The following is an 18,214-nucleotide window of genomic DNA, read 5'->3' on the forward strand; positions in this document are numbered from 1 at the left end:
AAAAGGACAGGGGCTGAAGCCCCCTTTGATGTCTACGTATGTGTGACTGTGTGCAGTGCACGTCCCTGCTATTGAGATTGCAATGCGTGCAATGCACCTTTTGTGGTTTGGTTAGTTCCATGAGGTTGGGGGGGGGGGGGGGTGTGGGGAGACCAATTATTATCCTGTAGCTGACAGCAGTGTTGGTTACTGTATATACGTGTGACTTTTGCCCAGTTAGTTAGTTAGTATAGTCTCTAGTCGAGAGGCAGAATGTTGCCTCGCACAATTTTCCAATGCTTTCCACCTATAAAGCCTGTCGGGCCCGGTGAAATAGTAGAACTTCTATTTATGGCATTCAACACTAAATAAATAAGGCTTAACCCATTCTGACCGGGCACCCATTTTGGTGTTGGCATTATGTTATGCTTTAGCTATTGAAAAATAGCAGACCTACAAGCTCATAGCGCGCCACCGAGTGGCGCGCTACGAGCTTGTAGGTCTGCTATTTTTGAAAAATCGAAGAACGACTGACATTTTTAGAATCTGATCTCAGGTCAGAATGGGTTAATCAGACCAGTGTGTGTCCAGTGGAAACCTCGTATGAATCTGATCTCAGGTCAGAATGGGTTAACAGTGTGAACATCGGAAGTGCTGAATGATGAGAGAACAAGGCACCCCCATACACACACAAACACACTTGTGCTGTCATAATACTGTAAATTAAATTAGTCGAAGCCAAAGTTTTATATTCGTGAACTGTGCTTGTGTTTGGTCGATTATGCCCCGGCTTCAATTCTGAATAGCAGAGCCCAGCTTCCTTTTTTTGCGACATTTACGAGGTGTAATATAGTTACAGACTAGACTCTCTGTAGCGTTTAAAGAGTTGTCTCTGGCTTGAGACACCACGATGTTAGTGACAGGTAACAAAGGCATGGATTAAAGTTCTCTGTCACCACCACTGATCTCAGTCAATACGGATTCCATAGAAGTTAGGGTGTAATATAGTTACAGACTAGACTCTCTGTAGCATTTAAAGATTGTGGACGAGTTGTCTCTGGCTTGAGACACCAAGATGTTATAGTGACAGGTAACAAAGGCATGGATTAAAGTTCTCTGTCACCACAACTGATCTCAGTCAATAAGGATTCCATAGAATCAGCCTTGCCTTCTATATGGAAGCATACCATGCATGCACCGAAAATAGGCGACCTACATGTCAATCATACTGCGACTTGTAGATAGCCTATTTCCGGTTATTCATTACACGCATCACATACTGTAATAGGACTAGGCCTAACGAAATGTTTTTCAGTCGTGAGATTTTGTTTTGCTTTAATTCATATCTTATTAAAGACTCACCGTCCAGGTTGCCATACAGCTGCTGGACATCTCGTCTCACTCTTGCAGACACACTCATTGAACTTTTTTTCGCCTTTATTTCCTTTTTTTTAATGGAGGGACAGACAGTATAGGCTGACAGGAAATGGGGAGAGAGATGATGGGGGGTGACATGCAGTAAAGGCCGTCGGGAGTCGAACCCGCGGCACACTGCCAGACTGCCAGACCAAGGTGCCTGGACCGCTGAGCCACGCGGCCCAGGCCACTCATTGAACTTTTAAGGGTGGTTTATTTATGCTTACTGTATCTGCGTGCCCTGCTGTGGCACAAACGAAAATAGCCTACATCTACAAACGTGTCACGTTATAAGCCTGTAAGTCGCCTATTGTCAGTCTGTGTGCCTCAGTACAAATCAGGCAGACTATGATCACTCAGCCAGGGAAGGGTATACGACCTCATAATCCTTTGTTGGCACTAAATACGGACGTTGGCCGTGCACTTCACTACACTAAACATGAACTCTCACACGCACACACACACACACACACACACACACACACACACACACACACACACACACACACACACACGCACGCCCGCACGCACGCACACGCTGTAATTGAATCCTGTTGATCTGTCTCGTTGCTTAACTGACAGGTGTTTCATGCCAGGGATATTGTTTACACACTACAGGTATTAGTTTCCATTTCCACTTTAAATGGTAGGGGCTTAATTTAGTTGCATCCTTTTACTGCCAACCACAAAGTCTGCTGTCTGAGGCTGTTGGAGTGAGGCCGGGGGCCACGCTGTGGTGACATTAGATTGATATAACAGATACCATTCATTGAACCGTTCCTTTATTTGCAAGGTGGATAGAGTGTCTGTGGTAGGGGATGCTGTAGTATAGGGGATCTTCTTTTATAGCTGTCTGAAAGGCCTACAGCTGAGTTGCTATAACTTAGCAGTGGCATTAACGTACAACGTCATCACTTCTTTCTGTTTTATTATCTGTTGACTTGACAGTGACTGTCTGACTAAGTACAGTGTACAGTAGAAGTCAGTGTGGTGAGTACTAATTAAATAAGCCAATGTTATTTGAAAGCGGTAGATTGAGAACATTGACGCGGGGAATTATGAATGTCTGAAAGTTTTCCACTGAAGGGAATTATAGACTTAACTCATTAGCTTCAGTCTAGAAATAAGTTCAGCACTTTAATCAATTCTTAACCCATTCTGACCGGGCACCCATTTTGGTGTTGGCATCATGTTATGCTTTAGCTATTGAAAAATAGCAGATCTACAAGCTCATAGCGCGCCACCGAGTGGCGCGCTACGAGCTTGTAGGTCTGCTATTTTTGAAAAATCGAAGAACGACTGACATTTTTAGAATCTGATCTCAGGTCAGAATTGGTTAAATCAGACCAGTGTGTGTCCAGTGGAAACCTCGTATGAATCTGATCTCAGGTCAGAATGGGTTAATCCATTTTTAATGCTGATTTGATCTCTGGACTGAGCCGACACAACATCTAACTGACTAATTCCCTTCGTTTCTGAAGACATTCCATTCATTTCTGAGTCACTGTGTGACAGCTGCTTATTATTATTATCCCATTCTGACCTGAGATCAGATTCATACGAGGTTTCCACTGGACACACACTGGTCTGATGAACCCATTCTGACCTGAGATCAGATTCTAAAAATGTCAGTCGTTCTTCGAATTTTTCAAAAATAGCAGACCTACAAGCTCGTATCGCGCCACTCGGTGGCGCGATATGAGCTTGTAGATCTGCTATTTTTCAATAGGTAAAGCATAACATGATGCTAACACCAAAATGGGTGCCCGGTCAGAATGGGTTATTATTGCTGATGTTCACCAGCATACGCATGCACTCAAACCAGTATACATTCCACCAGTAAGCAGAGGAGTGTTAACAAATCCTCTCTCAAGACCCTCTCCACAAAAGAAAAGAGAGAAAGAAAAATACTTGAACTTTGAAGTTCCAACCCCTGAACCTTTACCAAGAGGTCATCGCGGCCTTAGCGGACCTCAGTGTTGGTGGGACATGATTCAGTGAAGAACCAACGGTTCCGTCAGATGGAAAACAAACAAAAGTCAAGGAAATAAACAATTTGTCATTTGCTTCTGGATAGCTTATTGTTCCTTTATTAGCATCTTGGTGGGAGACTTGCATGTCGTGTAAGTAAACTAAGTAGGACAGGTCGTAGTGGTTTAATTGTCTGTCAGCTGAGCAACGAGGGCATCTCCTTTACAAGGTGTCAGACCCCTGGGAGATGGATTACTGATGGATCGCCACACCTACCATCCTTTCCCAGCGCTTTACCACGGCACGCACCTTAGTTACCCAAAGCCATGCTACTCATACTCTGACTGAGTTCCTTGGGATCAAACCCAGAACCGGCGTGGCCCAAAGGCAACTTCACCCAGATATTGGCACATCGTGACTATAAAGCTAACCGGCTAGCCGCACTGAATCACGGTATATCAAATTAGGCATGCAGTGGGATTCAATTCAAAGGAGGCAGACATTCCAGTGTTATGCAATTAAACAGATACAATGTTGCTCATTTGGATAGTTTGGAATATTTTTGTGATGTTATCACAGTCATTGATGTTATCATACTCAACCAAGCTCAATAAAAAGCATCAAGAAGGCCAGCTCTGTTGTTATTGGCCTCCGAATGGAGGGCCTGCGGTCGGTCGCTGAGAGGAGGAGGATCAAGGACAAACTGAACTCCATGCTGGCAAATCCCTCCCACCCCTTTTATGTCATGTTGCAGGATAGGGTGAGCGCCTTCAGTCGAAGGCTCACCTTCCCCCCCGAGAATGCACACGGAGCTGTATAGACTCTCTTTCATGCCAACTGCCATCAGACTCTATAATGCAAAAAGCATAAGAACTGCCTCCCCAAAGTTTGCTTATGGGGTCCCTTAGTGGTTCTGGTCTAGTGTGTTTATGTCCAATTTATTTGTGTTTGTTGTTTTTCTGTCTGTCCAGCTTGATTTATGTGTCCTCTATGCTGTTGTAGCGCTTCAATTTCCCCTTCGGGGATTAATAAAGTATATCTCATCTCATCTCATAGTATAGTTTATAGGGTTCTCAACTATAGATTGCCCCTGTGAGGTCGTGACCCTGTGAAAAAAACCTGACACAGTGAAGTCCCAACACTGTCACAACAACGAGCACGCTCGCAACAAATTCACGGGACCGCGCTCACGTAAATAATACGCTTGCGTTGTCGCACCGCGACTTCTCCGAGCAAAAACGCAGGTCTCATTGAAAATGAACTATAGGCGCGTTTTATCGCTCCCTGTTTGCAAGGCCCTTTATAAACAGTATAATATCCTAACATAAGTAATCTGTACATTGAAACTATACAATCTATAGGGTGCCGGGTCAACAAGTGAACCTGGCATCTGTCTACAGTAAAATGCCATCTAAATTACATTATGACCTTTGCATTTTATAAGCCTGCAAGGTCATCAAGGTATCAGTACGTTTGCTCTATGTAGAACCGTTCTGTATAGTTTCACGTTTTTCTGTTGATAATGGTTAATGTTATACCAAATGTGTATAACCACAATTTCAGAGTTACTTTACAGTACAACACATTAAAATAATATGATACAGTAGCACTATAATGCAATAAATGCAGGATTACTTTCTCTTCATTTAACTGGCAACAATTTGAAGTCCTTTAAGCCTCAGATAACTGTGGCTGCGTAGCGTGTTTTTACTGTTTACCACTAATACACAGTTCATCCGTGCACATACCTGTTGTGTTTGCCTTGGGTGGAAATTCTTTTGGTTATTATTAGTGATGCACTGAATAGTTGGCCGCAGAAAATATCCGGCAGAAAATGGCTAAAAATGCATTTTCGGCCTATTCGGTTTGGGCCAAAATAGGCAGAAAATATAGCACTGAATAGTGTATGCAATTAAATAAATGTCTTATGGACCCATAATAGTGATTATCATTTAAGTTAAGTTTTGCCATAATCATGTCTTTTGCCATAATCGGGTAGGAAAAAAGATGTAAAATTAATCATATTCGGCTATTCGGTATTCGGTTTCATGTGTGAATGTACAGTTGAATATGTCATAGTCTGGCGTTACCCTTTTCTTCTTATTTTTTACGTTACACATTTTGATATAATAATGTGACTCATCGGATCATGTGATACACCTCATAACTGAATGCCTGGAGAAACAGAACGTCCCAGGAATGTGTGGTCGAGGTGTGCTTGAGCAAGACACTTAAACCCTAACTTGTAGATCTGTTATTTTCACTATTTTAATGTAAAATACCCCCTAGCAAACCATAGCCTGCTAGCTGAACACTGTTGCTGACTTTTGACTGACTTCTGACTGACTGACTGACTGACTCACTCACTCACTCACTCACTCACTCTGTCAGCTATAGTGTTTGATATGAGTCCTGCCATTGCTTTGTCACTAAACACAAGTTCCTTATTGCTCTGCTCCAGTTTGTTTAGCCAGAGGCACCGAAAAGCAATGACCCTCAGAGTTATTGTTTAATAACTGTACTTGTAGGCAGCATTCCAAGCATTTTTTTTAGTGGCTGGCTGAAACGCTAGTGAAAATATTTGTTTTCAAAAATTGATGAGCTTGTAGATCGGCTATTTTTCATTATTATTTTTTATATGACTTAAGTGGTTAAATAAAATAATTTCATGTGACATGCATATTTACTAGTGATTGATCAAATCTAAAATATCAGTTACATATTACTTCTATAAATACTCCTTCGGCTAAAAACGGGCATAATAACCGTTGGAAAAGTGGCAATTTTTTTTAATGAAAATGTGGACATTTTGCCTGCATACAGTAGTAGGTTGTTAACCCATTTAGACCTGAGGACGTTTATACAAATACCTTCTAAATCATGACAGTTTTCTGAAAAATGCATGTATCTATGTCAGTGGTTCTCAAACATTTTCATGTCAAGGACACCCAAATAATTATGTAATTGGCCGCCGACCCCCATTTGAAAATATTTTGTTCCAGGGACCCTTCCAGAAGCAAACATTTGAGTTAAAAACATTCGCTCTGAAAGAATATATATTCCGAGATTTGCACCACATTTTCACGATTTTTCAAAAATAGCAGATCTACAAGCTCATAGCGTGGCATCGAGTGCCGCACTATGAGCTTGTAGATCTGCTATTTTTCAATAGCTAAAATATAAAATAATCGGTTAAAACACCAAAAGGGGTTCCCGTCCTGAATAGGTTTGCCTGCATATACAGTAGTAGGTTGTTAATGGCACCCCGACTTTCAGCAGCTGTCACAGATTCTCCTATAAAGGAAACTGAATTTCAATATTTGTCAGATGTGTTAGTAGACACCTTTACAAACACATTGGGGAAAATATTTAGTGGTATAAAGAAATATTGTATATTGTTCTGATAATATTCCATGACTGTTAGTTGTTTTGTTTTGTTATTGTCTCCACCAGGCCGAAGGCATGGGGAGAGAATATTTTTGCACTCCGTCCGTGTGTACGTGTGTCCGTCCGTCCGTTACCAGCTAATCTCCGGCACCGCTGGCCCGATCCATGCCAAACTTTGCACACACACACTCCCTGGATGCCAACGACGAACCTCTGCCCCAAATATACCTCAACGGCCTGTTATAGCGCCACCATGAGGCTGATTTAGGCAAATCACATTTCTGTAGATTACTCGTAGAGATTTTATCCATACATCACTCAATTCGGTATACGCTATCTCCATAGTCATGTGATCAACACGGATCTGCATCATTTCCCATCTTCCATCCTGTTTGGCTAAGATTGGCTTCCAAAGCTCACATGATTGGTTCGTTTCGAACAAAATGCCACAAATCACACAAACAGTGTGCAATTTCCGTGAAACTTTACACGCACATTTCCACTGGGCCGAGGAGGACGACATGCCACTTTCCAAATCAGCCTCACGGTGGCGCTATAACAGGGCAATTCCTGTTTTTTTGCCAATAACTGGGATCTGTATACAACAGACATTTTCAACATTTTCAGGAGTGGCCCGTTTTGTGCAAAATGTCCTGCTCATCCAGAATTCTATCATCAGAGATGCTATGAGTGATCTGGCTCTGCATTTCCTCGACAAAATGAAGAAAATTGTTGCAAAACAAAAACAAACAAAACAAACGTAATACAAACAAATGTTTATATTCCATCACACACACTCCTATCCTCCTGGTGGAGACCTGTGCCCAGAAGGGCACTTTTTCTAGTTTATTTTCTTTCGTCTAACTTTTTCTTCAGACAGCCGCAGGGAAAGAATAATTGTGGTGCCTCGTTGAGCCCCCGGCGCTGTGAGGCACCTCCGGCACTTTCCATCTTGTATCATCACAATTTAACAGGCCATTTACTACTGTGGTTCTAGATAACAGTTAAAGTGACAATTTAATGATTTATTACTGCATCAAAAGTATAATCAACAAACTATACTATACTATACTATATCAACTGGACAAACAAATGGGGAAAATTGTCAAATAAGAACGAGGCAAACAATTTGAAAATAACCAAGCTTGTAGATCATCCATATTTATAAACCGAGTCAAAGGGGGGGTTGGGGGGCCGTGGCCTGAAAAGGTTGAGAATCAGTGCGTTACTAGGATGGTGTTTGTCCTAGGATGGTTGAGGGTCCTCATTCTTTTTGACCCTCTGAAGCAGTTGTTCCCAGAGTGGGGTCCAATGATTTTTTGTGGCTTTCGCCCTTTATTTTATATATTTTATGGAGGGACAGACAGAGTTAAATTAACATTGATTTTACAATATAAATCGGGGTCCCAGAGATAAAAATTCCATTAAATGGGGGTCCGTAGACTAATGCATGTCAAACTGGGGGTCCTTGACATTGAACTGGTTGAGAATCACTGCTAGAGCCGTAAAAAACTTCTCTTGTGGGAGGTCCCTGGCATGGCTTTTCAAATGGGGCGTCCGCGGGATAATTAGTGTCAATTTGGGGGTCCTTGACATTGCTCTGAAGCACCTGTTGTGGTAAATGTCCCGCAGGCGTCAAGAGAAAGCTCCCTGTGTTGCTGCTCAGCCCATCTCACCTACCACAACACATCCTGGGTAGAAGAGCTCTTTCCATAATACCTATTAGAGACGAGCCCCTGGCAGAATGCTCTGCCATGTGTCATAGTGGAATAGAACGATTTCCAGGACCTTCTCTGACTGAGACCTTGCATTTCTTCAGCTGCCTGTGATTTGTGATAGTAGTACAGGCATTTATTTGCCTTGCTTTCTTTGCCACTGCAGCCTCTGCGTGCAAACTCTGGTCCTGTATATACTGTCATCATTGGTTCTCAAAGTGGGGGACACCCAGGGGTCCTTGGGGGGGACGACCGTGTAGCAGGGTGCCCGCATCAAATTTTGTTAACATTATCGTCACAATAATTTTTAACCACTTTAAACCATTATGTTATACTTTGGCTATTTAGAAATAGCAGATACAAGATCTGCTATTTTTTAATATATTGCAAATCTTAATATATATATTTGAGTGAACAGTTCTTTACTCAAATCTTCTCCTCTGTGGGGTCCCTTCCTGGCACAACATATTTTTGAGGTTGAATCGTACAATATTCTCTGACTTTTGTATCCAATTAGCTTAACCCCTGCTTGTAAAGATGAGCAGCGTTGGAATACACTAGACTGGAGCCTTTGGGCATTCGCATGTACTAGAATAGATGATGTGTGCATGCATACCTGTGGCGTTTCATGGTTGCATTGTTATTGCATTGTTCATTCATAATCTGTTTTTTGAGTGGTGCAACCACTCCAAGGAACAGCAATGTTCGTGTTCACCTATGTGTTCACCCACCTTTGTGTTCATTAATGAGCACCGGTATAATGAGTACCAGTAGGGGCGCTGTTTTCCAGAAACAGAGAGAGAGAGAGACAGTGCTGCACTGTTGCCTGCTAATGAGAGAGAGAGAGAGACAGAGAGAGAGGAGGAGGGGGGGAGAGAGAGAGAGAGAGAGGGGAGTTGCACCACTCGGTTCACACGGGTGTGATTTTATTAGAGACTTATTGCTGGCACGACATACCATAACCCACACATGTTTTTTTGTTGCTAATGTAATCTAATCAAAGAAATCAGTTACTGTATGAACGTGCTCTGATTAAACCCCACCTTTTCTTCTGGTTGCAGCTCAAGTGGTGCACGGTTATGGCTACCGGAACCAGCGCAAATTCTCAGAGGACATCGACTGGTCCTATGCAGGTATGTCACTGTTATATGCGTCCCGAAGCTGGGGCCAACTGTTTTTGAGTGGTGCAACCACTCCAAGGAACAGCAATGTCCGTGTTGGTTCACCTATGTATGTGTTCATGAGCACCAGTATGACTGACTACCAGTAGGGGCGCTGTTGTGCCAGCAACAGAGAGAGAGAGATGGTATTAGTGCTGCACTGCTGCAATGAGAGAGAGAGAGAGAGAGAGAGGAGAGGGGAGTTGCACCACTCAGTTCACACGGGTGTGACTTTTGTACCAAAATTAGCAGATCCACGAGCTCACAAAATGTCACAATGCGTTGCAACACTCCACAACGCGTCAGAACACATCACGTTGTGAACTTGTAAATCGGCAATATTTTTAGAAAAATTGAAAAATGGAAGTGTCTATTAGTACTAAAGTCTCCTTTGATACTTCCAGTCAGCCAAGTACAGTACAGTACAGGGTTCAAATCATTAAAATGTAAAAGAATAGGCTAAGGAATAATCTTATAGGAATAATAAAGACGACAGGAGGCCATATATATAGTAGAAGAAGCTGGGGCTTTGTTTCGAGCGCACATGTTGTTCTTTGATGTCATTTCCATGTTATGTTTTCCGTTACCTTCTGGGCAAATAAGGCAGGAGATGCACTTGACGAGCACAGCTTTGATGTACTGATGCACAGCTGAAGGTCACTGTCCTCAAAGAAGCTGTCTTATGAAGTATTATTATAAAGTGTGTGCGTGCGCGTACGTGCGTGTGCGTGTGTGTGTGTGCGGTCATGTGTTCAAGACCATACGTACATACGTACATGAGTCATACTGTGACTCACAGCTGATGACTATCATAGCGCAAATGATCATATATAGGCTACGAAGCTCCAAGTCTTTCACTTTCATCTTACTATAAAGGAATAGCATAATGGAATGCCCTTCCCTGACCTTGCTACAAGATGAACCAATCTGTATATGGTCTAGAATTACAGTGGTTCCCAAACTGTGGCGCGTGCGCCCCTTGTGGTGCGCGAGCGCCTTCTAAGGGGGTGCGCGACATGAAAAGTCTAATGGTTGGTGTTATATTTTAAATATATTAACCTACCGTATGCCAATATATGGCAAGTAATGCAGAATATGGTCTATGCTGCATTATATTATGCCATATTCAGGTTCATATTATGTGCATATATGTGGATAAAAAGGAAATATATGTCTCTATATATAGCAATTTATATGTCCATGTGGGGAAGTGCATCAGCTATAGGTCGGGAGGTAACAGGGGGGTGCATGGCCAAAAAGGTTTATGAACCTCTGGTCTAGAAGACTAGAGAGAATGTTGATACCATTAGTGCTCATGGGGTTGGAGGTGGTCTCCTCACTGTTCCATTGAGACATCTACAGACCAAAGCGTGTCTCTTACAGTACGCGTCCTATGCTGTGGCTCTGCCAGAGGCCACGCTGCCTATTAGTGTATTATATAGAGCTGATCTGGCAAACCTGGTAGTTGGTACGCTCACTACCACAAGCCAAACAAGTATAAACAAGTTACATTTTTACATTCATTATTCAATTTTCATTATAATATGAAAGTCAATGAGATTTGACACCGTGCAGTTGGACTGTTCAGACATCATCACCTCTCCATTGGGAGAGGGAGACAGTGGACATAGAACGTGTTGCTTTTATACCCATTCAATCCGGGAACGCATCCCTGTCGTTTTTTTTTTTTAAAGGTAGAGTAAGTGATTTCACTCAAAAAACCTTAGGTTTCGTTTTTGGCTGTGGGACCTAAGCCTTCGTCCAATCAGGATAGAGAGTCAAAAACTAAACCTAAGGTTTTTTGACCCCCAGGGGTTAACTGGGGACAGGGAGGAACTCCTTATATGGTCAGCACACTCTATAGTAGAGAGGATTATCACAACAAAACAAAAAAATAAGTTATATTTGAATTAAGTGAAATCACTGACTCTACCTTTAAATCTTGGGAGATATCTCCAGATATACAAGCACACAGCCGTGCTGTGAGCTTGTAAGTCTTGTACATTTTCTTTTAAATATTTTTCTAACATTTTGTAATAATTTAGAAATTCTAATCTTCTCTTCTGGTGGTTCCCTGCAGGCACAAACATTTTCAGATGGGGGGTCCGCGGCCAAACACATCAATTTGGGGGTGTATATGAGCACGTGTTGACGCTGTGTGGTCATTCAATTAGATCTGCTCTTTGTGTCTATAACTGTGTGTACGCCTGGTTCTGTGTGTATAATGCCTGATTTATGCTCGTACAGCGCATTGGACAGCAAACAGACAATATTTATGAGCCCACAACAACGCGTGCTGTGAGCTCATTAATCTGCCATTTTCTGGCAGACAACAAAGCGTATAAAGCAAAGGAGGATTGATGCACACATCATACACATTTAACTGCAACATGCATCTAAAACACATTTTTTAGAAATGTCTCCCCTGGGAAATGATTGTTTTACTTATAAACGTGAATACCATGCGGGCCATCATGACTTCACAAAAGCCCTCACCTATTGAGATGGTGATTTGTTGAGGGGCGTGCGGGTGTGTGGGGGGGGGGGGGGGAGGGGGTAAAGATGCAGGAGAATTAATAATGTCTCATTTGAAAATATAATTTAGGAAAACATTCAAGCGTTTGTTTTCTTTCTGCCTCGATCCTCTCCAGATTCTATTGAACCTATTCCCAATTTCCCCCCATTTTTACCCCCTTGTGGTGTCATGTTATAGGGATTTGCATCTGAATATGTTCTCCCCCCAGCAGCAAATGCATTTGATCTTCATGAATTTGAAAGAAGTTCTGGCTGACGCTGGCTGGTTTGGGCATTGTATGGAGAGAGTGCTGTTAAACCCAGGAAATGGCTGGTAAACATGGGGCTGGTGCCCAGCAGCTCAAAATTTCTGTTATGTTACGTCCTTTCTGTCCAACAGCAAGATGGAAAGTGACACTGTAGGTGTAGCATCTGACAGAATGTCTGTCTGTCTGTCTGTCTGTCTGTCTGTCTGTCTGTCTGTCTGTCTGTCTGTCTGTCTGTCTGTCTGTCTGTCTGTCTGTCTGTCTGTCTGTCTGTCTGTCTGTCTGTCTGTCTGTCTGTCTGTCTGTCTGTCTGTCTGTCTGTCTGTCTGTCTGTCTGTCTGTCTGTCTGTCTGTCTGTCTGTCTGTCTGTCTGTCTGTCTGTCTGTCTGTCTGTCTGTCTGTCTGTCTGTCTGTCTGTCTGTCTGTCTGTCTGTCTGTCTGTCTGTCTGTCAGTCTGTCAGTCTGTCAGTCTGTCAGTCAGTCAGTCAGTCAGTCAGTCAGTCAGTCAGTCAGTCAGTCAGTCAGTCAGTCAGTCAGTCAGTCAGTCAGTCAGTCAGTCAGTCAGTCAGTCAGTCAGTCAGTCAGTCAGTCAGTCAGTCAGTCAGTCAGTCAGTCAGTCAGTCAGTCAGTCAGTCAGTCAGTCAGTCAGTCAGTCAGTCAGTCAGTCAGTCAGTCAGTCAGTCAGTCAGTCAGTCAGTCAGTCAGTCAGTCAGTCAGTCAGTCAGTCACGTTTCCATCAATCAACACGACGCACCAGTAGCAAACGTAACACTATCTTGACTTCTCCAAGGACGCTGTCATTGTTTGGCTTTGATTGGGGAAGACTAAGTGCAGTATGCATGAGGCAGGGCATCATGGACTGTAGGGCAGATCTCCAATTAATTTGCCGGGATTTTTTGCATCCTGTTTTTGTGTGGGGCAAGTAGTGGGGAGTATAGTGAGTACTAGTACCTTGAGGAGCTAAAGGCAAACCGCAACTATATATTTGTGTAAATCAGAATTCTTCTCAATCAAACGGTATGCTAGATTCAGATTAACTTATTGTCACTTATTATTAATCATATTCGGATATTCGGTATTCGGTTTTCGGCCAACTGTTTCCTATATTCGGTATTCGGTTTCGTCCAAGAATTTCCCTTTCGGTGCATCCCTAGTACAAACATGTACTGTAGAAGAAACGTGCGCTCGGAAGCTCCAATACAATAAAAACCTGATATAAAGACCAAAACAAGAATATTAATAGTGTTAATAATGAAAGTGCATACTGGAAAGTATACAGACTAGAGGGTTAGTATCACTTTTTACTGTTACTTAAGTTTTAACAGGAGTTTTTAGAGTTTTTAGAGTTTTTAGTTTAGTTTAGTTTAGTTTGTTTCAGAGCTTTGACAGCCGCAGGGAGAGAACTCATTGGGAGCCTTATTTATAAGCCCTGGTCTTTGAGAAACCTTCATTCCATCAACCACCGTTTTATCCCGTTGTTTACTTTCACCCAATCCTATTCCTGTTCCTTTTTCCTTCTTTCTTTTCCCTTTTTTGTCTTTTTCTTTTAGTCGTTATGCTTTTTAATTCCTCCTCACACACACACACACACACACACACACACACACACACACACACACACACACACACACACACACACACACACACACACACACACACACACACACACACGTCTGTGTGTTGTCACTCCCCATCAGGGCGGAGGCAATACTCCAGCCCAACACTCCCTCCTGTCAGGTGCCTGTGTTGTTTTTGACAGACATTGGAATGAAACTTCATTTAGTTTTAGACATATTTGGATATGGTCGGCTGGAATGTTTTAGTGTTAGTCTAGTTTTAGTCCACTAAATGTCATAAGATTTTAGTCGACTAAATCTGCAGTTTCATTTAGTTGACTAAAATGTATTTTGGCGGCCCGTCGTAATGGCTCATTTTACACTTGTTGGAAATAGCTGATCTACAAGCTCACGACGCGCGACACGTTGTGAGCTACATCATCAAGGTTAGTGTAATGAAGGAAAGGACATGTACCTTCAGATTCTTCCCACTGGGAGGGAGGCAAACTGGAGCTGAAAGTTCAATGGAATACATTGAGAGGTGGATGGACAAGCATAATAAACACTATATCTATGAATGATTTATACCATGGGGGTCTTCAACAGGGTGTCCGGGACCCCTATAGGGCCGAAGCCGAAAATCACCGATCTACAAGCGAGGCGTTGTGAGCTTGTAGATCTGCTATTTTTGGGGTGTAGACTATAGGGACAAAAGAGCAGACCAAGAACAAGTCTTCTTGAGGGAGTAAGTGGTTAACTGTCACTATAATTGACAGAGCTGTCAAACAAATCTAGATATCTGATCTGAAATCTATGAAAATGTTTAATCTGCAACACAATTGTATACAAAAAAATATATAGTTGGGGTCCCTGCTTCATCTCTCTCTCTCTTTCTCTCTCTGTCTGTCTCTCTCTCTGTCTCTCTCTCTCTCAGCTAAAGGGTCCTTGGCCTGGCTGAAAAACGTTGAAGGAGGATTTATACCTTCTCAGAATTAGAGACCCATAAGAGTCCATTTGGACCCCGCCTCGTGGTCCCTGGACCCGATGTTGAGAACCGAGTGGTCTTACCCCCCCCCCCCCCCGTCCCCTCGGCCCTCGCCGTCACCCCTCTTAGCTATGTGGGCACCACATCAGACACAATGTGGGTGACATGGTGGTCATGAGGGAGGGGAAGCTGTCACGCACAGTAGGGCAGTTGTGGACACAGACAGGCAGAAGGAGAGCATTGTTTCGCCAGACTTTGCCCACTCCTCCTAACGCCACCCCAATGATACCCCACCCCCGTCTACCCTCCCCTGCCCCCGCCCTCTGACCCTTACTGTCTGTATGATTGCATAATAATATGAGCACAAAACACAAACATCTCTGCATGCACAACCGCTTCGACAATGACTCCGTCCGCTCAGCCGTAGCCTGCTGTTAGGATTTAAGTAAAAGCTGTTAACTTCAAGGCATGATGCAAAGGTCCCCTTTGGTATGGAAGTAACCTCATATAGGTCATATAGGAAAAGATAGAGACGGGTTAGATCAGCCTTCATTTCTGAAATATATACACGTTTTTGAAAATGGCTGCCACCATTTACAGCAATACAGCAGAACCAATATTGTTGCTTCTGTTAAGACTTACTTACTGTACTGTATGATGCTGCCAGAGTTTTTCAGAATAAAGGCACCAGAGTGGCAAGCAGATGGGCAGATTTTTACTCTGGATAGCCCTATACCTTCCATTTACCCCAAAAAACGTTTTGTTTTGTTTACTTTTATATTATTATAATTTTCACCTAGATGTTTTTTATTTTTTTGCAATCTCTCTTAACCCATTCTGACCTGAGATCAGATTCATACGAGGTTTCCACTGGGACACACACTGGTTTGATGAACCCATTCTGACCTGAGATCAGATTCTAAAAATGTCAGTCGCTATTCGATTTTTCAAAAATAGCAGACCTACAAGCTCGTAGCGCGCCACTCGGTGGCGCGCTATGAGCTTGTAGATCTGCTATTTTTCAATAGCTAAAGCATGACATGATGCTGACACCAAAATGGGTTCCCGTTCAGAATGGGTTAATCAAAGTCTCCTTTGACTGACATCTTTTCGAACAACTAAAATTCAGAACAACAAATATCCCAGGAGGCATGAGCTAATTATTTGTGAGATGAACGTATAATGTTGGTCTTTTAACATACAATACGTTAACTATAATTGATAGTCAATAAGTTCTATGGTAGTCAGTAACTATGATAGTTATTGTTCAATGACATCACCCCTCGAAACAAGGAATTCTGGAGCAAACATTAAGTGATGAGGCAAGAGGAGTTGTAGACTATTCAAGGTACTTGATGGGGGAAAGTACATATAGGCACACACACAGATCGGCTGTACGGTAGTTCTGCCAATGAACTCAGGGATTAGACCATGGTTGATTTTTGTCAGGGTCACAGTTATATTTTCTGGGGTCGCGGCCTGAAAAGGTTGAGAACCACTGATGTAGATCACTGAGACGGGTCCGTTTCATTAGTCCGACGGCTTGTTATTCCGACATTACTTACCCTAACCTATAACCATAACGGGGTGAGTCTTAGCCGGCCACGTTTTGTTGGACTAACATGTCGGACTATAATCTCCCAGTGAGACATCATTTCCTGGGTCATCTGTAGCTGTATTTGACATTTTGGTTTATGTTTTGTATCCAGTTTCATGTCGATACTGTACTTTTATTATTATGAATTTTTATACTATTTTATACTATTTTTGGCAGGGGCGCGGGAGTATTCGAACATGGGGATAAATTTGTCTATTTTTTTTTATTCCACAATAATAATAAAAAAAGACCTACTGTATCTATTTCAGGATGATTAACTATGTTCCAGACCCCTATGGATACAAGCCTCCTCTCATCTGGCTATGAGCCACATCGTTTTATCTCCCTGCCTCTAAAACAAACGTTGGGCCAGATAATACAGTAAAACCCTCTGCATGTCAGGGACCAAATATCTTGAAGGGAAAAGTGTGTAAACAGCTTTTCGTGGCAGATGAATCATGGATCCCCTCTGCCCCTTTGAACTGACAGGGAACTAGCTTAAACATATGTTTCTTCTTTTTCTTGGCTTTTATCTACAGCGCACAATAATGTGTCCATCCTTCAACTAGTGAACGCCTCTGGGTTAATACCTGTGAACAATAGCAGGAGGACTGAGTAATCTTTTTCTTTCTTTCTGCTTTTCTTCTGTGGTGCGTTCCATTTGTTTTGGCAATAGCTCAATATCAGTTATCTGATATAGTTATCTATATTAGCAGACATTTGTACAGTTGAGACCAATTACTGACCGACCAAGTCCACTACTGTAAGTGATTCTAGAACTTCTTTCATTATTTCTGGAAAAGAATATATATATATATATTTTTTTTTATTATGTTTGGCTGAAAGTGGTTCATAAAAATATGTGAAAATAAGTACCGGTTTCTACAGTCTATCTATACCGTGTATCACATGTACGTGGATTGAAATGCCAATTTAAAATCCGATTAATACGAAATGTTCGGCGGTGGAGAATAAATTATGCAGAAAATAACTGACTGAAGTTTAATGTAAATACTATAATAATAAACTTTATTTATTTTTATAGGGGTGGCAATTGCCACAAATATTGCCGCTGCTTATCATCAGCATAATAATAATCGTCTTCATAACCTTTGTAAAACAAATTGAGGGGCTGGTTGACATTGACAACACATAGTGCTGCCTGAAGCTCAAATGCAGGGTTTCAATCCTGCAGGGTTAGGAGGACATCAAAGTCACGGATAACAGTTTTCACCCATTCTGGGCGAGAACCCAGTGTTTTAAGCATTATGTTATGCTTTAGCTGTTGAAGAATACGGGATCTACAAGCTCATAGCGCGGCACCGAGTGCCGCGCTATGAAAATGTGCCTGAAATCTTTGAATATATATTATTAGAATTTATTACAGAGCGGAGTTTTGAACTCAAATCTTTGCTACATATTTTCAGATGGGGGTCGGCGGCCAATGTCATATATATTTGGGGTCCTTGACATGAATGAACGACTGACATAGAAACATGGGTTTTTCAGAAAACTGGATTTAGAAGACATTTTTAGGCCTAAATTCAATTGGTTATCCCACTAAAACCGGAAAGCATCCGTGTCATTTTAGATTTTTGCTATAATACTGTATATACGTATACGTGTACACATCACACGTTTTGTTTTACTTCAGAAAACTCTTAGGAT

The 18,214-nt window shown here is 42.2% G+C and overlaps 1 protein-coding gene across 6 annotated transcripts in view; it reads left to right on the forward strand.

The window, feature by feature from the left end:
• ptprz1a (protein tyrosine phosphatase receptor type Z1a) overlaps positions 1-18,214 on the forward strand; it is a 99,731-nt gene that overhangs the window by 31,683 nt on the left and 49,834 nt on the right. For all 6 annotated transcript variants that reach the window (XM_080762515.1, XM_080762511.1, XM_080762512.1 and 3 more), the window contains exon 2: positions 9,530-9,601. Coding sequence is in view for 5 of the 6 variants with exons in the window: in XM_080762511.1 (XP_080618637.1) it covers positions 9,530-9,601 (72 nt within the window). In the remaining variant the exon portion in view is untranslated. The remainder of the gene's footprint in view (positions 1-9,529; positions 9,602-18,214) is intronic.

This window comes from Protomyctophum bolini (genome assembly GCF_963924005.1).
Source record: "Protomyctophum bolini genome assembly, chromosome: 4".
Classification (NCBI taxonomy): Eukaryota; Metazoa; Chordata; class Actinopteri; order Myctophiformes; family Myctophidae; genus Protomyctophum; species Protomyctophum bolini.